General features: G+C 39.8%; 1 protein-coding gene across 2 annotated transcripts in view; it reads left to right on the top strand.

The window, feature by feature from the left end:
- Positions 1 to 769: 769 nt before the first annotated feature.
- The window catches only part of SGSM2 (small G protein signaling modulator 2), a 373,891-nt gene continuing 352,304 nt past the window's right edge, over positions 770 to 22,356 (top strand). For both annotated transcript variants that reach the window (XM_063449885.1, XM_063449878.1), the window contains exon 1: positions 770 to 859. In XM_063449885.1, the coding sequence (XP_063305955.1) occupies positions 803 to 859 (57 nt within the window). In that variant the 5' untranslated portion in view covers positions 770 to 802. The remainder of the gene's footprint in view (positions 860 to 22,356) is intronic.

The raw sequence follows: 22,356 nt of genomic DNA, 5'->3' as shown, positions 1-22,356 counted from the left end.
GACAGCTATCGGGCCACCTGAACTTTATTATTTTTTTTTTTTAGGACAAAGTGATTTGACTGAACTGAATATTTGTCAGTCCAACTGTATCACCATATGTGTGTACTAGGGATGTCCAGGCACACCCTAAAACATAGCCAAACCACCCACTCTTGCCTTTCAATCAGGTCCTTTGTAAACAAGTAGCCATTGTAAATACATTTCCAATATATGTTTACCTATTTTTTCTAAAGAAAGACCCTAAATAATTAGACAGTGCATGCCTGTGTGCATCATATGAATCCACATTTCATGATTTTTGTCCTATTTATCGATTTCCCTAGGAAATTGCCTGTTTATAAGAAAATTAAAGTACCAGAAGCCTATATTAGACCATGGTTTGAAATCATAATTAAAATAGCTTTTGTTGCACCCATCCTCTTATGTGCACTTTTATGTATTAATTATCTGTTTACAGAGAGCAATATGATCTGTAGGATAATATCAGCAGTCAGCCCCCCATCCCTCCTCCCTCCAGCTCTATGTGCTTATTTCACAATGGTTCAGCGTTATGGAGGGGTTGCCATGGCGACAGGTTGGACGCCCTTAGCCTGGCTCTTTAAGGCCGGCGTGTGCACAAAAGCCCGTGTAGGGGCGGGGCCAAGGTAAGGAGGGAGGGGAGATAATGTTGTGACGTCATGGCGAGTTCCATGGAATGACAGCAGCAGCAGCATCAGTAGGGGGAGAGAGCAGAGCATCGCCCTCAGCCAGGGTACTGGTACAGGATAACCAAAACCACTTCACCACCATCACCTCTCTCACCATGAGCTGCTCAGATGACAGCACCAAGGAGAAGCTCCTCTGGAACGTCAAGAAGGAGGTAAATAATAATAATAATGCAAAATATTAATATAAAAACACATGTATATTCTGTGCTTGCATCAGTGCAATGAAGCTGCAGCATGAATCTCTTGGCTATGAGGGTGCTTGGTGAATAGCAGTATGCACATATCTGCCCATGCACACACTAATGTGTGCTCAGTGGGCATTGTCTGTGGACAAGCAGCTGCTTTGGGGATAGAGAGGCTTGCAGGCTCCCATGTATGCTCAGTGCACAGATAGATGCAGGGAGATCCTGGGCTGGGAAGCAGAGAGTGCATGTATATACATTGATCAGGATCACTTGACAGCAAGCTTAATGGATGATGTGAGCACAAAGCTCACTGATCATGTCCAGTTAGAAAGCTATCTGGACACTGTGTCAGTACACAGCCATGATTTCATGTGATGGACAAAAATAAAACCCCACATGCATGGAAAACTCCGGGATTTATTTTAAGTACATAGATTTATTGCTATTAAAAGTCAGTACAGGATTACAGCATATCTTTTTGTATTGAGACAGTGAAAATAGTGACTGAAGTAGTGTATTTTATATTTGTATTAATAGCCATGTTTACGTCAGGAAAGGCATATGGGCTATAACCATATGCACAGCTCCATATTTATATAACAGACATTGGAGTATCAGTATACTGCCCCTTCCTGATCATCTAGCTTTGAACAGAAGTTATCCTTCTCTGATTGCAAAGTTTCACAAATCCTTCAACTAAATGATTCTCAATGATTAATGGCAAGTAGCAATGTTAAAGCATTCAATATAAGTATTTTTTAAAAAAAATTTTTTAATAAAACACATACAAGCCTGTGGTTATAATAATATTTACCGTATATTCAAACAGGTAAAACACTTGTGGATGCATATGTTTTAGAAATTCGATCCATTAGACCTGACATCTTAATGAACATCAAAAGCTGTTACTGTGATTGTGAATTGGAGTGGATATTATTATACTAATATTTGTAGAATGCAATTCTAAATACATCATTGTGCAACCAAGAGAGATCAATGTAGAATATAAAACAATTCATTATACTAATGTCATAGATCTTGTAATAACCCAAATGGTTTTAACAGGGTTGGCAATCAGAAGCCTGCCCTCAACTTTTCATAAGCCTCATTCAGGCTAAACTTGCTTGAGTGTATGGGAACTAAAGATCAGTAGAAGCTAATGGTCTGTCAGCAATGAAAATGATCAACGACACAACATCTGACTTACAGAGGATTGATACAGTATCTACAGCCACAGATAGTTGTGTTAGGCTTGTAAGAACTGTCTGGGGAGAATACATATCTTTGATATCTTTCCTTTAACAATTGTCTTGTGTGGTAGTGATTATTGTACTTGGCCACCAGGTGTGCTGTGGTTTTATTTACATTATAACAAGCATCATCCACATATTAAGGGCTTTATACATTGAAGTGTGCCTTGGGGGGATAAAAAGCTTATTTTAGAAGAGCCCTTTTGACCTTTTTGCACACCAAAGTTGGCCCCTTTTCATTTACTTGTATTTCTCATCTATAAATAATTAATGTGATAAATAATTATATTAGTAGCCAAGTTGCAAAACAGGCAAGTTAAAAGATAACTTTGACCAGGAATTGTTTTCCGAATGCAATTATTGTGGAATAAAATTTGAATTGTATTTGTTGCTGTTCACTGTTTAGTAAATACATCTACCAGGGAAGGTTTGACCAACAGACCATTAGCTCTCCAGCCCCCAGCTGTCCTGGTATTATGGGAGGTATAGCTCTACAACAGCTGGAGAGCTACCTGTTGGTCATCCAAAACATCATGTCTGTGTGTTTGCAAGAAGTGAGCAAAAGGCTTTCTTGTCCATCTGTATGTTTTGTCACTGGCTAAGAGGAGTTTCCGGTCCTGAATATTGGATTGCATTGTCATAATATTGTTTTTAATGTCATATATTAAACTACATGCATAATTATATATAACAAAGAAATAAAGGTGCACTACTGGAATTGATATCGTGTTTCTGATTTATTTGTGCAAAAAACGATCAACGTTTCGACCTATTCAGGTCTTTCTCAAGATGTTTGCACCCTGGCAGAAATCTCATACATTGACTATATCAATAGGAAGAGTGCCTTATCATTTTGATATATATATATATATATATATATATAATTAATTTATTTGAGCTGTAAACTCTTTTACGTATCACCATTCCATTATAGTATTGTTTCTTTGTGCGTCATTAACTATTAAACCCCGAAAAATAAATGGTCTAATTTGAAAATATTTGAGTGATCTTAGACTTTTACACAGTACTGTGTGTGTGTTTATTCGTGTCTGTATTTGTGTGTGTGTGTGTCAGCATGTCTACGTGCCTTGACGAAAAATCTCTGTCTGAAATGTAAATTAGTGAAAGAGAACTCTCCAGGGACTTTGCAAGGCAAGTATCATCGTTCTATTTTCTTTAAGCAGACAGATAAAATATCCACATTTCCAGTACAGGACTTTTTTTTTTTTTTTTTTTAGCAAAACAGTCAAATTCTCTTCTTGTAGGATAGGCAGACAGATGAACAGACTTACCGACTAACAGACAGATAAAATTAAATATAGAATTTGGATAACTGAGGATGATGGAAGCCGTAGTCCAGTCTACTGAGAAGTCACAGGTATGTTACATCAGGACAGCTAACCTTTGGCTCAGATGTTGTAATTTTACTATTACTATGTTCCTCCGCCAGTTGATGTTGTGTACCACAATTTTAATTTCATTTAAACTGGATGTTTGTCTGGGGATTTTCTTGAAAGATGAAAGGTTTTGCAGTATATATATATATATTAAATGTCTGTTGACTACTTGTTACAGGTGTTCTGCATTGACAACATAAAACACACTCTTAATATTTCCTAAGTTAGATTTCTACTATGTTTATACAAAAAAAAGTCTACTATTTGTATATGTTATATGCTGGTCAAGTAGCGAGTCCAGGGTATGCTGCACCCAGGAACATTTCAAGTCACTGTTCTTGCTTGGTAAAGACTTCTTAGTTGAAAGATTACCTGGTCCAACTTACTCTGTTGAATATGGAATTAAGATCCAATTTCCATGTAAACCTGGTGAGGCAGTTCCATTTTAGTCATCTTCTTTTAAAGAATGTTCAGGACCCTTGGATACTGCACCCATCATCGTGTGTTCCGTTGTTCCCTCTTTTTGATTCTGTTTTACAGCTATACCTGGACAATGTGGGGATGTATATTATAGGTTATGTGCCTATCATGTATTGTATAAAATGTATGAAATATTGACCACGTAGCGATTTGGCAAGATTTGGTTCATCTGAAGTCCTAGCAGCCAACCTGAATATAAATATTATCTAATTATGGCACAAGGTAACCAGTACACGCTCTTTTCAAAATGAGTTGCAGTGCTCTTATTTGTTTCTCTTACCAGATGTTTTGTTTGAATGTACGGCTGAATAACATCTGCTTTATATCATAGTTAATATAACAATCTCCTAGGCTCAGAGAAGAAGAAGCCTTGTGAAATATCTTGTATTACTGCATTCATGTTCCTGCTATGTGCTTATTGCCTTATTCTACTCTTCTTCTCCAACCTTGTGCCGTATGTGGTCCTTTTTGTCCACAGTGCTTGTTATTGATCATTTTCACGCATGGGTATCTATAGACCTGTTACCAAAAGTGCTCTTATCAAATTGGTGCAGCAGATTGAGACTCTAGGGTGAATACCTGTCAAGCTGTGAGAGTGGTATTGCTTAACCAGTTAATTGCCTGTAATGATGCTAGGTGCATGATGAGGACTATGGATGGAACTCTATATTTTCCCATCCGGTCAGCCACCTCTTCCTTAGAGAAAGCATCAGGAGGATTTAGTGAGAATAAGACGAATGGCCAAGGTCTGATGAATGTTTAGTTGATATTTGATTCTAATGGACCTTGCTGGGAGCAACCTCCAAACTGCACTGGGTTGTGTGCTGATACTCAGTGACCATATTGATTAGTTTATTTCAATACGATTCTACCATATAAAGAAATAAAAGCTCTAAATCTAAAGGTTTTACCAAAGTCTACAGGTTTGAAGTCTTCTTTGGACATAGGGGCATAATTCTAGAGAATCTGGCTCCGCGATGAAATTCCAACGTCACTCCCCCAGTTAAGTGCCCCCCCCTTAACCTTCCATGTTTCACTGTAATTTCCACTCATGTCTCCCATTTGTGTACCTCTTCCCATATCCCCACACCTTCTCCTACTTGTGTACCTCTTCACATTTCCCCCATTCCTTCTCCTACTTGTGTACCTCGTCACATTTCCCCCATTCCTTCCCCTACTTGTGTACCTCGTCACATTTCCCCCATTACTTCCCTTTCTTGTGTACCTCTCTCTATATTACAACACACCTTCTCCCACTTGTTTATCTCTTCCTATATTACACCACACATTCCCCTACTTGTGTACCTCTCCCCAGATTCCTGCGCACCTTCCTCAACTTGTGTTCTTATCTCTACTAATACACCTAATGTATCTTGTGTACCTCTTCTGATCTTTCCACCGTACAATCCCTCTCATACTCCTCTACCCCCTGTACCCTATCCAAATCATTATTTGCTTAAAGAAGTATTTGTGCAGAAATACATGCACTCTTATAGGTTTATTCAGTAAACTATAAATTCTTGCGAATTCACCAGCCAAATTGGACAAGTTCCCCAAGTCATCTATTTTGGATTAAGATTGACAATTTGAGCCTTGAGGGTCTTTTTAAAAAACATCTTCCTTTGACATTTGTATCTGTTTCCTCCTCTTCGAGATGCAGATAGAGCTTGGTTGCTTCTTCTAAGTGTTGCTTCTAAGTATCTGTGGTTGGAGATATTCTGGAGAGTTTTACAGAGGCTTCAACTGTCTAAGAGTTGTGCTAAGAGTTTTCTTTTTTACTGTTACAGGTAAGATTCATCTGAAGGAAAAGGTTACTGATTGCACAAGGTTTGATTTCCTGTTGGTAATTATAAGGCATTTGATTGGATTAGGTAGCTACTTGCTATTGATTGCTGTGTAAATTAGCTATTGTTTGCTAATAAGCAGAGGCCTACCCAGGTGTTAAACATTCCTAGTGGGAGGTGATTTTAGGAGTATATAAGGGCTGTTGTCATTAGCTTGGCTAATAGAGCTTGGTTGCTTCTTCTAAGTGTTGCTTCTAAGTGTCTGTGGTTGGAGATATTCTGGAGAGTTTTACAGAAGCTTCAACTGTCTAAGAGTTGTGCTAAGAGTTTTCTTTTTTACTGTTACAGGTAAGATTCATCTGTTGGAAAAGGTTACTGATTGCACAAGGTTTGATTTCCTGTTGGTAATTATAAGGCATTTGATTGGATTAGGTAGCTACTTGCTATTGATTGCTGTGTAAATTAGCTATTGTTTGCTAATAAGCAGAGGCCTACCCAGGTGTTAAACATTCCTAGTCGGAGGTGATTTTAGGAGTATATAAGGGCTGTTGTCATTAGCTTGGCTAATAGAGCTTGGTTGCTTCTTCTAAGTGTTGCTTCTAAGTGTCTGTGGTTGGAGATATTCTGGAGAGTTTTACAGAAGCTTCAACTGTCTAAGAGTTGTGCTAAGAGTTTTCTTTTTTACTGTTACAGGTAAGATTCATCTGTAGGAAAAGGTTACTGATTGCACAAGGTTTGATTTCCTGTTGGTAATTATAAGGCATTTGATTGGATTAGGTAGCTACTTGCTATTGATTGCTGTGTAAATTAGCTATTGTTTGCTAATAAGCAGAGGCCTACCCAGGTGTTAAACATTCCTAGTGGGAGGTGATTTTAGGAGTATATAAGGGTAGTTGTCATTAGCTTGGCTAATAGAGCTTGGTTGCTTCTTCTAAGTGTTGCTTCTAAGTGTCTGTGGTTGGAGATATTCTGGAGAGTTTTACAGAAGCTTCAACTGTCTAAGAGTTGTGCTAAGAGTTTTCTTTTTTACTGTTACAGGTAAGATTCATCTGTTGGAAAAGGTTACTGATTGCACAAGGTTTGATTTCCTGTTGGTAATTATAAGGCATTTGATTGGATTAGGTAGCTACTTGCTATTGATTGCTGTGTAAATTAGCTATTGTTTGCTAATAAGCAGTGGCCTACCCTGGTGTTAAACATTCCTAGTCGGAGGTGATTTTAGGAGTATATAAGGGCTGTTGTCATTAGCTTGGCTAATAGAGCTTGGTTGCTTCTTCTAAGTGTTGCTTCTAAGTGTCTGTGGTTGGAGATATTCTGGAGAGTGTTGCTTCTAAGTGTCTGTGGTTGGAGATATTCTGGAGAGTGTTGCTTCTAAGTGTCTGTGGTTGGAGATATTCTGGAGATAAACTGGAGGTAATCTGAGGTATTCAGGAGGATAAATAAAAAGTTAAGATTAGTTTGATTTAAATTATTCACCTCATTGGAATGGCAGACTTAGTTCAGTGTAATAGTTGCTATGCATTTGTTTCACGTTCCACTTTTTGGAGGTTTAGTTGTTGTCTAATCTGTAGACAGTTCTCTATCTTGCGGCAGGAGATTGTATTTTTGAAGTCTGAGATTTGTAAATTATCTGGTAAACAAACTCAGGCTGGAACTGCTGCAAAGCCACTGCCACAGAGACATACTAGGAATGGCAGATGGATTACTGTAGGATCTGGTAGACTTAGAGTTGTGGATAAAAGGCATATTGCACAGTCTGTTGTTCTACATAATTCATTTTCTGCACTTTCAGAGTGTAATGGTGTCATGGAGACAGGCACTGAGGCTAGTGGTGTTGTGCAGAGAGGCACTGAGGCTAGTGGTGTTGTGCAGAGAGGCACTGAGGCTAGTGGTGTTGTGCAGAGAGGCACTGAGGCTAGTGGTGTTGTGCAGAGAGGCACTGAGGCTAGTGGTGTTGTTCAGAGAGGCACTGAGGCTAGTGGTGTTGTGCAGAGAGGCACTGAGGCTAGTGGTGTTGTGCAGAGAGGCACTGAGGCTAGTGGTGTTGTGCAGAGAGGCACTGAGGCTAGTGGTGTTGTGCAGAGAGGCACTGAGGCTAGTGGTGTTGTGCAGAGAGGCACTGAGGCTAGTGGTGTTGTGCAGAGAGGCACTGAGGCTAGTGGTGTTGTGCAGAGAGGCACTGAGGCTAGTGGTGTTGTGCAGAGAGGCACTGAGGCTAGTGGTGTTGTGCAGAGAGGCACTGAGGCTAGTGGTGTTGTGCAGAGAGGCACTGAGGCTAGTGGTGTTGTGCAGAGAGGCACTGAGGCTAGTGGTGTTGTGGAGAGAGGCACTGAGGCTAGAGGTGTTGTGGAGAGAGGCACTGAGGCTAGAGGTGTTGTGGAGAGAGGCACTGAGGCTAGAGGTGTTGTGGAGAGAGGCACTGAGGCTAGTGCTGTTGTGGAGAGAGGCATTGAGGCCAGTGGTGTTGTGCAGAGAGGCTTGAAGACTATGATGAGGCCTAATAGAAAGCAGTTGTTGTTGGGGGATTCCATCATAAGAGGTGTGGAGATGGACAATGGTGGTCTTGTGAGGTGTCTTCCCGGAGCTACTGCTCACAGAGACAGGAGATGTATCTGTAATATTGTTAAGCAAGCAAAGCAGGAAGGGGAATTGGATGTACTTGTCCATTTAGGGACAAATGACTTGGCTTGCAATGAGGTTTCAGAGGTTAAGGAAGTTTTTAGTGTTTTTGCCAATGATATACGGCAGGTTGCTTCCACACTGTCATTCTCTGAAGTTCTGCCTGTGCATAACACTCAGAATGACAGGCGGATGCGTATTAGGGACTTTAACTTGTGGCTTGGTGAATGGTGTCGGGAGCAAGGATTTGGCTTTATTGCTCATGGTAGCTCTGTTTGGAACGGAAATAAACTGTACAAAAAAGATGGTTTGCATCTTTCTCAAAAGGGAACAAATGTTCTCAGTGAGCAGTTCAGAGGTTTTGCTAAGATGTATTTAAACTAGGAGGGGGGGGGGGGGGGCAAAAGGGTGATAAAACATCAATCCAATTGTCCCCCAAAACAAGGACAGAAGGTGCCTGTAGCAAGTGTGTTAAAAAATGATAAGCTTAGAGTCATGTCTACAAATGCTCGCAGTTTAGGGAATAAGATCCATGAACTTGTGGCAATAATGGCAACTGATAGTGTAGATTTAGTTGCTGTTACTGAAACATGGTATAATGAAAAAAATGACTGGGACATAGCAATACCAGGGTACTCTTTATATAGAAAAGACAGGGAAGGCAAGAAAGGGGGAGGGGTGGCCCTGTATGTGAAGGATAGCATAAAATCTAGCCTAATAAAGGTTAGTGAGACGAACATAGAGTCCATTTGGGTTACGTTAGAATTTGGTAATCACACAGTAGTTCGTGTAGGTGTGATTTATAGGCCCCCAGGACAAATTGAAGAGTTAGATAATCTACTAGTTGAAGAAATAGCTAAAATGACAATGAAGGGGGAAGTTATCACCATGGGTGACTTTAATCTTCCTGATGTGAATTGGAAAACAAAAATAGCTACTTGTGCCAGAAGCACACAAATTCTAAACTCCCTACTGGGATTGTCTCTAAAACAAGTCGTTGAGGAGCCAACTCGTAAAGAGGCCATACTAGATTTAGTGTTAACAAATGGAGATTTGGTATCAGATATTACTGTAGGTGAAAGTTTAGGATCCAGTGATCATCAGTCAGTGTGGTTTAATATAAGAACAGTGACTGAGTCACACCACACAAAAACAAAAGTTTTAGACTTTAGAAAAACAGACTTTTCTAAAATTAGAATATGTGTAAAGGAGTCATTATCAGACTGGAGCAACTTAAATGGAGTCCAAAATAAATGGGATTATTTAAAAGCTGCACTACTGAAGGCAACAGAAAATTGCATTAGGCTTGTCAGTAAAAGCAAAAAATTCAAGAAACCACTGTGGTACTCCGCAGATGTGGCCAAAATAGTAAAAAACAAAAAGTTAGCATTTAGTAATTATAAAAAAAACCAGAGTGAGGAAGACAGAATGACCTATAAGATTAGGCAGAAAGAGGCTAAGCAATTTATAAGAGCTTCCAAATCACACACAGAAGAGAAAATAGCACAGTCAGTAAAAAAGGGGGACAAAACTTTTTTTAGATACATAAATGAGAAAAGAAAAGTAAAACAAGGATTAGTTAGATTAAAAACAAAAGAAGGAAGGTATGTAGATGAGGATAAAGGTCTAGCTGACTGCCTCAATGAATATTTTTGTTCGGTATTTACAGCTGAAAATGACGGAAAGGGACCTCTGTTAAAAAAAAGGATAAATGAGTCATTTATTACACGTGAGTTTACAGAGGAAGAGGTTCTATTTCAACTGTCAAAAGTAAAGACAAATAAGTCAATGGGACCTGATGGAATACACCCAAAGCTATTAAAAGAGCTTAGTGGTGTACTAGCAAAACCATTAACAGATTTATTTAACCAATCATTGTTAACAGGAGTAGTCCCAGAAGATTGGAAGTTAGCGAATGTTGTGCCCATTCACAAAAAAGGTAATAGGGAGGAGTCGGGCAACTATAGGCCAGTAAGCCTTACTTCAGTAGTGGGGAAAGTGATGGAAACCATGTTAAAGGATAGGATTGTTAAACATCTAAAAACACATGGATTTCAAGATCAGAGACAACATGGGTTTACTTCAGGGAGATCATGCCAAACTAATCTTATTGATTTTTTTGATTGGGTAACTAAAATTATAGATCAGGGTGGTGCAGTAGACATTGCTTACCTAGATTTCAGTAAGGCTTTTGACACTGTTGCACATAGAAGGCTTATCAATAAACTGCAATCTTTGAGTTTGGATTCCAATATTGTTGAATGGGTAAGGCAGTGGCTGAGTGACAGGCAACAGAGGGTTGTAGTCAATGGAGTATATTCGAAGCTTGGGCTTGTCACCAGTGGAGTACCTCAGGGATCTGTACTTGGACCCATTCTCTTTAATATTTTTATTAGTGATATTGCAGAAGGTCTTGATGGTAAGGTGTGTCTTTTTGCGGATGATACTAAGATATGTAACAGGGTTGATGTTCCAGGAGGGATAAGCCAAATGGCAAATGATTTAGGTAAACTAGAAAAATGGTCAGAGTTGTGGCAACTGACATTTAATGTGGATAAGTGCAAGATAATGCATCTTGGACGTAAAAACCCAAGGGCAGAGTACAGAATATTTGATAGAGTCCTAACCTCAACATCTGAGGAAAGGGATTTAGGGGTGATTATTTCTGAGGACTTAAAGGTAGGCAGACAATGTAATAGAGCAGCAGGAAATGCTAGCAGAATGCTTGGTTGTATAGGGAGAGGTATTAGCAGTAGAAAGAGGGAAGTGCTCATGCCATTGTACAGAACACTGGTGAGACCTCACTTGGAGTACTGTACACAGTACTGGAGACCATATCTTCAGAAGGATATTGATACCTTAGAGAGAGTTCAAAGAAGGGCTACTAAACTGGTTCATGGATTGCAGGATAAAACTTACCAGGAAAGGTTAAATGATCTTAACATGTATAGCTTGGTGGAAAGACGAGACAGGGGGGATATGATAGAAACATTTAAATACATAAAGGGAATCAACACAGTAAAAGAGGAGACTATATTTAAAAGAAGAAAAACTACCACAACCAGAGGACATAGTCTAAAATTAGAAGGACAAAGGTTTAAAAATAATATCAGGAAGTATTACTTTACTGAGAGGGTAGTGGATGCATGGAATAACCTTCCAGCTGAAGTGGTAGAGGTTAACACAGTAAAGGAGTTTAAGCATGCGTGGGATAGGCATAAGGCTATCCTAACTATAAGATAATGCCAGGGACTAATGAAAGTATTTAGAAAACTGGGCAGACTAGATGGGCCGAATGGTTCTTATCTGCCGTCACATTCTATGTTTCTATGTTTCAGATCACATTGAACTTCTTCCTTTGTTTTTCCCCACTTGCAGATCCCTACCTGCTTGTCAGAACTAATATGGCACTAATAGGGCTAAGCAGTAGATCCTCGAGGAGTGATCCAATCATGTAGGCGATTGTTGGGGGGATTGGCACCAAGTACTCCAAATATGAGCTTACAGTGTATAGAGTGTGCAGGTAATACTGCACATATATATCATGTATAGCTCTATTTGGCTTCTCATGTGCGTTATAAAATAGAGTGAGGTAGTGGGGGAAGCTGAAAGAATGGGTTTGAAGAGATTTGAAATGTATTCATTGTGACAGTGGTAGAACTAATGTAGAGAGGGCCCTGGTGCAATAATTCTTTTTAGGTCCCCTCTAGCACAAGAGTGATCAAAAGATAGATCCCCATCTGTCATACAACTTCTACAATGCTATTCCAGCTGGTGATTAACCATTTGTCAATCCTTGCAGAGTTGTATGTTTGAGCAGTGTTTGTGCATTTGAATATAGGCATGTCTTTGTCTGTGTGTGCGCATGTAGGGGTGTATTTGTATGTATCGTTGCCATTGGAATGCAATGGAGCACTGTAATGTTTGCATTTCGATGCAGGGGTATGTTTGTATGTAGTGTTGGCGTTTGATTGTTGTGATGTATTCACATATACACATACACTGCCACATACATAGATTCACACACTGACACTTTTAAATTTAGGAGTGTTTGTGTAGTGTTTGTGTTTGAATGAAGGGGGTTTGTATATAATTCTGGCATTTTAATACAGGGGAGCGCTTAATACAGGGGTGCGCTTGAATGTAATGTTTGCACTTGTTTGCTGTATTCACATAAACATATGCACTGCCACATAGAATAGCATAAAATGGAATCTCCCAAAGTTATTGCACTAACTTTGGGAGATTCAATTTTATGCTATTCTATGCAAATAAAGTTTGTTCCAGTATTCCCTGACTTGGCTTCCATTAATTGATACAAGGAGATTTCTACAGTGATCAACTTAACCTGCTTTTTCAGCATTGCGGTCTCCAGGAATATTCTAAAAGGTGCATATAGTCTGAGCCACTGTTTACGGCTCAGCACCACGTGAGTGGGCATTTTTATATTTTATTTTACTTTGTTTATCGTATACAGGCTATACTATGTTCTTTATTTTATATTTTTAGGACATTCAAGACATATGGTAATATTGCCTGTTTTATATATCTTACCTGTTTTATATTTGGTGTTTTAGATTCTTGCTCTCACTATACTATTTATGTTATTTCATTGTATATTTTCTGTGTGATTTGGAGTGATTCACACTTGGTGATTTGAGCACTTTTATCAATATTCCTCCTTTCTATTATTGTGTTTTATATATACATACATACAGACATGCATACAGACAGACAGACATAGACATACATGCATGCATACAGACAGACATACATACATAGACATACAGACAGACATACATACAGACATACAGACAGACAGACATACACATACATACATACATAGACATACACACTGACAGACACACAGACATACATACACAGACAGACATACAGACATAGACATACAGACATACACATACATACAGACAGACACACAGACATACATACATACACAGACAGACATACAGACATACATACACATACATGCATACAGACGCACACACACAGCTAATTTTCCATCCACCCTCCTTTTTTTTACCTTTTCTTTGCAGGAGGGTGGCTGGGGATGATGGGAGTCGGCGCAGCTCCCTCTTCACTGGCGCGCGCGCGCTCCTGCCGCGCGGAGTGAGCTGGGAGGAAGTGACCACTTCCTCCCAGCAGCACTTGCGGCTGCCTTTTCTTTTAAAGGGGCCTGGTCGCGCTATACAACGGCCATAGCGCTGACCGGGCCCCTGAAGGAGGGGGCCCATCGGGTGGCCCTAAGTGTGTGGGCCACCCGATGACAACCGTTATGGTTATCACCCCCTGATGGCGGCCCAGACTGTAGGATCTTAATCCTACTTTGCTGTACATATTTTTAAGTAACCTTTAGACTTACAGCCATTCCAGGTTTGCCAGAGCCATAGCATTATTTCAGGTATCCCCCTCCTGAAGAGTATTTATATTTTCTATACCAATAGGGGCTTGCTAAAATTTGCAATGCTACCACCCTGTACGTGCAGTAACCTATTTGGCATTGGACAAACAAATGGCAGTGTATTCTGTCAATAGGTGGTTATCTGGGTAAATCACTGTATGGACAGGTAGTTTGTCCCAGGTCAGGTCAGGTCAAGCAGGAGTTAGTGTGAAGACTAGCAAATGTGGGCAGAAAGAAAAGAAATGGCGGCAGGAATTGATAGCTTTGAAGTAGGTCATGTTACAAGGTAGTTTTAGAAGGTAGTTTTAGAAGTGCCAGGTCACAGGTTAGTAAGCAGCACTTTAAAGGAAAACTGTCATCATTTTTTTATGATAGTGCTCTGTGGAAGCAGCTATATGTAAAGGGACACTATAGGCAACCAGGCCACCCTATCTCAATGTAAAACATTTCCCATCTGCAGGAAAGGTAGTGTTCACTGGCAGGGCTTAAATTCATCTAGTGGCTGTCATAATGACAGCCAGGGCCGCCACCAGAAATTTTGGGGCCCCTAACTCAGCTCAGGGTCTGGGCCCCCTGGGGCCCGCCTCCAAATACCGCTCACTGGGTCCACACACAGACACAAACGCACACACTGATACATACTAACAGACACACATACTGAAACAGACATACACGCATACAGGCATACATACTGACACATACACACAGGCATACATAGTGACAGACAGACACACATACATACAGACACCGACATACATACATACATACACACATTCATACATACAGACACTGACATCCATACACACATACATTCATAATGGCATACAGACATACAGACTGACATACATGCATATATACAGACATACTGACAGACATACATGCATACAGACATCCATACACACATACACACAGACCTACGTTCATAATAATATGCAGACATACATTCATACTGACATACAGACATACATATATAATGACATACAGACATACATATACACATACATAGACATACATACAGACATACATGTATGCATACAGACATACACAAACATACATAGACAGACATACATACGTAGACATGCATGCATGCAGTCAGACAGACATAGACATACACACAGACATGCATCCAGACATACATACAGACAGACATACATACATAGACATACACACAGACATACATACATACACACATAGACATACGGACAGACATACATGCATGTAGACAGACATACATACACAGACAGACATACATACACATACATGCATCCAGACACACAGACATACATGCATACAGACAGACATACATACATAGACATACATGCATACAGACATGCAGACAGACATACATACACATACATGCATCCAGACACACAGACATACATGCATCCAGACAGACATACATACATAGACATACATGCATACATACATACACATACAGACAGACAGACATACATTCAGACAGACATACATACACAGACATGCATACAGACACACATACATACATACAGACATACACATACATGCATACAGACACACAGACATGCATACAGACACACACATACATGCATACAGACACAGACATGCATACAGACAGACAGACATACACAAACATGCATACAGACACACAGACAGACAGACAGACATACATGCATACAGACATACAGACACACAGACATACATACAGACACACACACATACATACACATACATGCATACATACAGACACAGACAGACATACACATACATGCATACAGACATACATACATACACACAGACAGACACAGACATACATACATGCACACACACAGCTCATTTTCCAGCCACCCTCCTGTCTCTTACCTTTTCTTTGCAGGAGGGTGGCTGGGGATGATGGGAGTCGGCGCTGCTCCCTCTTCATTGCCGGGCTCTCCCTCTTTACGGCTGGGCGGGCGGGCGGGTGCGCTCCTCCCGCGCGGAGTGAGCTGGGAGGAAGTGAGCACTTCCTCCCAGCAGCACTTGCGGCTGCTTTTTTTTTTTTTTTTTTTTAAAGGGGCCCGGTCAGCGCTATGGCCGTTGTATAGCGCGACCGGGCCCCTCAAGGAGGGGGCTCATCGGGTGGCCCTAAGTGTGTGGGCCACCCGATGGGCCCCACATGTGGGGCCCGGGCCGCCGGGCCCCCCAGGGCCGCCGGGCCCATGACAACTGTTATGGTTGTCATGCCCTGATGGCGGCCCTGATGACAGCCACTAGAGGGCTTCCACAGATATAGACAATTGTCACTTTTATCAGACAGTCTCATATAGTTATATGATTGGTACAGTGTGGCGTTCGGTCTCGCATGTGCCCTATGCATCCAATTAAATCCTATGGGAAACCATCATATTGATGATCTCAGCCAATGAGGTAAGGGTCAGCCATTTGTAGAGCAGCAAGGTGAGACAATTTCCCTTTTAACCCTTTTTGGGGGGATGCAGTCACCTAAACGGTGACTAGAGCACATTTGTATTCCAAACGCTATAGCGTTTCTATAACTTCTCTTTAGTAGTAAGCACCTCTTATCTAACCAAAGACCAGGTCTGTATTTACATGCCAGGTGCCTGTAGGCACAAAATTCTAAGATGCCCCCTGCTCCACAACCCCAAAAAAGGAAGATAAAGCTAGTATAATGAATTTATTTACTGGACATCACAGGCCTAAAAACATATATTCATATAAAATGGATGTACAAGGCTAAACCGTACAATACAGTAGATTACAAGGTTAAACCTTGCAATACAATTGATGTACAAGGTTAAAAATGACAATAAACCAGAAGCTGGTATTTCGGTTAAATGTAACACACTTCAAAAACTTTTAAAATAAATTAGAATAAAAATCTCTACCAATAAACTAATAAAATCTCGTACAATTAAAATAATAAAAAAACAATAAAATGTTAGGTATGCTTAAAATGGAGGGGGAAAAGCGGATTGGAAAATCCCTCTATTTAAACAACTCAAAAAGGCTGTACCAATCCAGACTGCACTCACTCTGCGTTCACTCCCATCACTACTGGGCGGCAGCAAAGACCACAGTACACATCAGCCCCAATATATAGTAAAAACTAAAGAAAAATAAGTTACCTGCGCTCTCTCCTTAATCCCTCTCATGGCCATTGGAGGTAACTAAAAAACCTCCATTTGTTTAAAAATACATAGGGATTTAGGAGAGAGCGCAGGTAACTTGTTTTTCTTTGGTTTGGTTCTTTGGATGAGGTCCTATTTAAAAGACTCAATGCCACTTTTAAGATTTTTACAAAATTTTACCTGGCAACTCAATTTTCTTTGTCACTTGTGATGTCCAGTCGGTATACACTATAATCCCTCATGATATAGGGTGTCAAGCTGTCAGGAATATTTTAATAAGTGAAACAAAAGTCTTAGGAATTCAAATTGACTTTATTTTAGAAGGTATAGATATCATTTAAAAAAAATAATCTATTTTTGTTTTCTTAATTGCTTGTATCTTCAAAAGAGAGGTACTGCCATGGGGACCAGGTTTGCCCCCAGCTATGCTAACCTCTTTATGGCAGATTAGGAATCCACTGCCATCAGGGGGGAGAATGCCTGGCGGGCAAACCTGGTCACCTATTTTAGATCCATTGACAACCTCTTTTTCATATGGGAAGGCTCACTTAACTCTTTTTAAAACCATCTTAAGACTAACAACAGAGGAATCATTCTAACATGTGAACATAGTAGGACAACTATCAATTTTTTAGATTAAGACATTTTTATTAAAGATGGACTACTCAATATTAAAACGTTTTTTTTTTAAAAAGTATGCGCAAACACAGCCATCGACCAATCCAGCTGCCACTATAAGCCATGGCTAGAGAGTGCACCAAAGAGTCAATTTCTGCGATTGCGGAAAAACTGTTCTCAGATCGAGGATTTCAACCAACAAACCGACTTTTTAAAAAACAAATTTATCGAAAAACACTACTCACAAGCCAATCTCAACCACACAATAGATGCTATAAAAAAAAAAAAAAAAGAAAGAACTGATCTTTTAAAATACAAAGAGAATTTTAATGTTAATCAGCCTATTCTCCCTGTTATGAGGTCTGCTATTAAGGCTGATCGGACTACGGAGGACACTGACCAAGGTTTCTGGTATTTATCTCTCACCACCAGCCTATTCAAGCTTAAAAAGGCACATTATGAGTGCTGAAAACAGGCGCCCGCACTGGATAGGCATCTGAAAGCAGGAATCTGGCCCTGCCAAAGACAGTGCACAGTTTGAATGACGGAAACCATCTCTGAGCTTGTTTTTATGAAAAAATTGAGCTTGTGTTTCTAAAAAAATAATATGTAAAACAATCCATTCAGGAAGAACCTAAAATGTTCGGTGTGATTAATCATACTTAATATTAGGTCTATGATTAAGTGTGACTAATCACATGAAATGCATTATGCTTTCTTTGTGCTCCTGTCATACTAAATGGAATGCTTAAAGTCTAAAAATAATGTTTAAATTTTTTTTTACATGCAAAAACAGTATTTAAAAAACAAACAAAAAAAACTAGTTTATTAAGATACACTATGGTCCATTTCACGTATTGTTTAGAGGTGAGTCAGTTCTGTCTGATTTCTCACTTTAAAAATGATTTTTTTTTTTCTCTATCTAAATATTTGGGAAATATTCTGCAATTTCAGGATTTATCTATGTAAACCTAAAAAAACAGAACTGCACATTTAATGCTCAAGTAGCACGTTAAAAGAAAATGTACAAATATAAAAAATCTGACTTTTCTATTTTTCCTGCTTGACTTTTTTGGCCTAAATGTTTTTTAAAAAAACCTTGTCAATAAATGTTTAACAATAATCTACTATTAATCAAATATTCTTATTACCAGCCACCCTAAATAGCATTAAACTTTCTGGGCTTTCTGTGTTTGAATTAGTTGGTTGGTCCACCAAGGTATCACGTGTAAGACCCCTCTGTTACCAAGGTAACCCTAATAGCCATGTATGAAGTGCCCCAAACCCCCCATGTCCCCCACCTAAACCTCTTCATTTTTTTCCTTTTTTTTTTTCAGCACAAAATTACGTGCGTTTTTGATAGGATGAGTTTTCAAAACAGAGAATGTATTGCTAAACCTTCATTCTGTATGCAATGAATAGAGGGTGAAGGCTGGCAATGTTAATCTGGTTGCAAGGAAGATCAGCAGAAAGCCTTGAAAACCAGCATCTGTCAGTTAATGCACACTTGCTTTTCACTTAGAGATTGGTCTCAGGTGTGCTGTAAATGCTTCATAGAGCTAGCCAATTAAATTATAAGCTAACATAGAGTAAACGGAGAAAGATTTGTGTTGATTTGCAAGTAGTATGTTGGAAACATACAGGTGTCTTAACAAAGCAATGCTGTATTGTTCAATATGTTACGAATAATGTACAAGCAATTATGAATAAATAATTAGCGTGTAGCTAGTGATCAATTTGTCCTAATATAATTTGCGGTATGAAAGTCTAAAGGTGAAAAGGCACCGTTTTGCCAGGAATTGTAGGTAGAATTCATTATATTGTATTCCATTGCAGCTAGCTAGCTCCTGTTAAAGGGACACTCCATTGCCAGGAAAACAAATCGTTTTCCTGGCACTGCAGGTCCCCTCTCCCTCCCACCACCCATGCCATGTTGCTGAAGGGGTGAAAACCCCTTCAGTGACTTACCTGAGACCCCCGCCGATGTCCCTCAGCGGTGGTTTCGGGTCCGCCCACGCTCCTCCCCAGCCAACATCATCCGGCGGGGGTGAACGATCACACATGCGCGGCTGCCGGCGGGGAAGACCTAATGCGCATGTGCGGCAATGCCAAGCGCGCATTATACCTCTCCATAGGAAAGCATTGAAAATGCTTTCAATGCTTTCCTATGGGGAATTGAGCGACGCTGGAGGTCCTCACATAGCGTGAGGACGTCCAGCGATGCTCTAGCACAGGTTTTCTGTGCTATAGACCAGGAAGTGCCCTCTAGTGGCTGTCTAGTAAACAGCCACTAGAGGAGGAGTTAACCCTGCAATGTAATTATTGCAGTTTATGAAGGGTAGTGGGAGTTGGCACCTAGACTATTCCAATGGGCAGAAGTGGTCTGGGTGCCTGGAGTGTCCCTTTAATGGAATTGACATTGCTTCAGATTGATTAGTTAAGCTAAAGTTGTTTTGGTGACTATACTGCTCCTTCAAGGACTAAATTATGGTGCAATCATGCATGTCTTTTGATCATGATACAGGAAGCTAAAGAAAGATTTAAAGTGACAGTATAGTTACCAAAACAACTTTTGCTTAATGAAGCAGTTTTAGTGTATAGAATAGATTATGCTCCTGCAGTCTCACTGCTCCATTATCTGCCATTTATGAGTTAAATTACTTTTGTCTCAATTTATGCTGCTCTAGCCATACCTCCCCTGGCTGTGACTGATTTTTTTTTTTTTTTAGATAGTTTTATCTTCTGCTCTGTACTGTGTGCTCTGTTAGTTGGCAAGGTCTAGCTAGCTATTAACAGAGCAGGAGTTAAGACATTCTAAATTAAACAGCATTTTCAATAAAGGAAGTATAACCATTAGATCTCACTTTACAGGATGTGTTTACTAAGACTGTGCTTTTTACATGCAGAGAGGTGTTACTAGAGCTGCATTAACAAAGGGATTTAAGTCCTAAATGAGAAGTGAGCCGTGAAACTGCAGGGACATGAGCTATACACCAAAACTGCACCAAAGCTTGTAGCATCTTAGGCCCTAAGAGAACGTGAAAATTATACCATAGTTTGTATAATAAAGTTATCATTTCCTGTGGATAATAATTTTATTCTTTTGCTGTGATCCAGATGCATTGCATCGTTTGTTGGTATGTAAATATTCAGCAGACATATATCGAAGTATCTGTTATAGAGATTTGCTTACGTGCACTGAGGATATTAGCTGGGCTATGGAATTATAACCCAGGTTTAATAATCAGTAAGAAAGTCACAAATTAGAACACAACATGAATGCATTTTATAGGTTTTACCCTTATTAATATGCATTCTTACATTTTTACACACAAAATGATTTGCAGAATGCAGCACAACAAGCCTGTCTCCTTAGCCACGTCCCTTCAGTCCCTTGTCTGTTCAGTAAATGCATGAAGGAGGCAAAGTAACCCACCACAGTTGACTCTCGTGGTCCAGGTAGAAAGAAGTTGAGTGTAGATACAGAAAACCACAGAGCTAATGCATTCAAATTTTAAAATGAAATAGAAATGTATCCCCTTTGGACATTCCTCTGTATTCTTCACATTTGTAATATTCGAAGTGAACTTTTCCAAATAAGGAAGCGGCTTACTTCTATCTGCCAGTCTTGAGCGCTTAGTTGTAGTACGGGATCCTGTACAGGGAGAAGTCATCCTTCCTGGTGTATACACGTCATAGATGCATGTTCCATACTATTACCATTCCTCCTAGCAATGCATCTCTTTCCATCTTCCTCCAGTCCTGTATTTCTCTTTATACCCATGAGTGTCTCATAACATTTCCCAGAGGATTTTGTGTCCATCTCCGCCTTCAATGTAGTGTATCTCCCTAGCTTTAGTGGTTTCTCTATCTTACCTACTCCTTAGACTTGTGTGTTTCCTGCTCCTGTGACCTTCTCTTTTTCCTAAATCTCCCTCCTTGGTTGCTGTCACTCTTAGTTCTTGTTAATGCATCTTACTTTGCTGACCTCATTGCTAATGGTCTGGCATGTGGCAGTCTCGTAGTGTATGTGGTAGTGATGGAAATTCATATCAAATCATATTCGTGGCTCCCCATCTCCCCTCCATGTGCAGTAACATCAGTGAAGAAGTTAGATGGGGAGAAAATAAAAACACAACAGGAGCCTTGACCAGTTGTTCAGCCATGCCACCACAGTACGAAGGGAAGGGTCAGTGAAAATGACACTAATAACAGGGGTCCCATTGGAAGACAGTACCATGACTCTTGGTAGACTGGCTGGGGGTATGATGCACGTTCATTGCTGGACAACTTGTAACCTTGGCATTCAATCCATGACCAATTGCAAAGCTCCTTTAGGCCAGGATGGATTATTTTGTGTTTAAAACCCCATTACAAATGCATGAATGCTTCTTGTACCTCTGTACCACGTAACATTTCCTTTATGTCCTGCTCATTAATATTTCTCCTGCTCTTATAATTGGAATCTCATATTGCATTAGCAAATTATCTGTGTATCTTTAACATAGCCCAGCATAGGGAGTTATTTTCTTATTTTTTTTTAAGTGCGTAAGCTTTGCAAGTTGTCGGTTGTTAATTAGTGAGTAGGCATTGAAACCAACTATTGAAACGAACATTGTGGCATATCTTGGGTACAGATATAAGCATAATAATGATAAATAACTTTGAATGTAAGATTAACATACTCTATTGTGGAAACTCATGATAAAAAAAATAGATGAGAATATATCAGATAATGTTCTCATTATGGTTTAGCATGGGGGTCATATAACTGATTATTAATGTCCGCCTTG

This window comes from Pelobates fuscus, chromosome 1 (assembly GCF_036172605.1).
Source record: "Pelobates fuscus isolate aPelFus1 chromosome 1, aPelFus1.pri, whole genome shotgun sequence".
In the NCBI taxonomy this organism is placed as follows: domain Eukaryota; kingdom Metazoa; phylum Chordata; class Amphibia; order Anura; family Pelobatidae; genus Pelobates; species Pelobates fuscus.
Note: the sequence above shows the minus strand (reverse complement) of the source record. Positions and strands in the feature narration are given on the sequence as shown.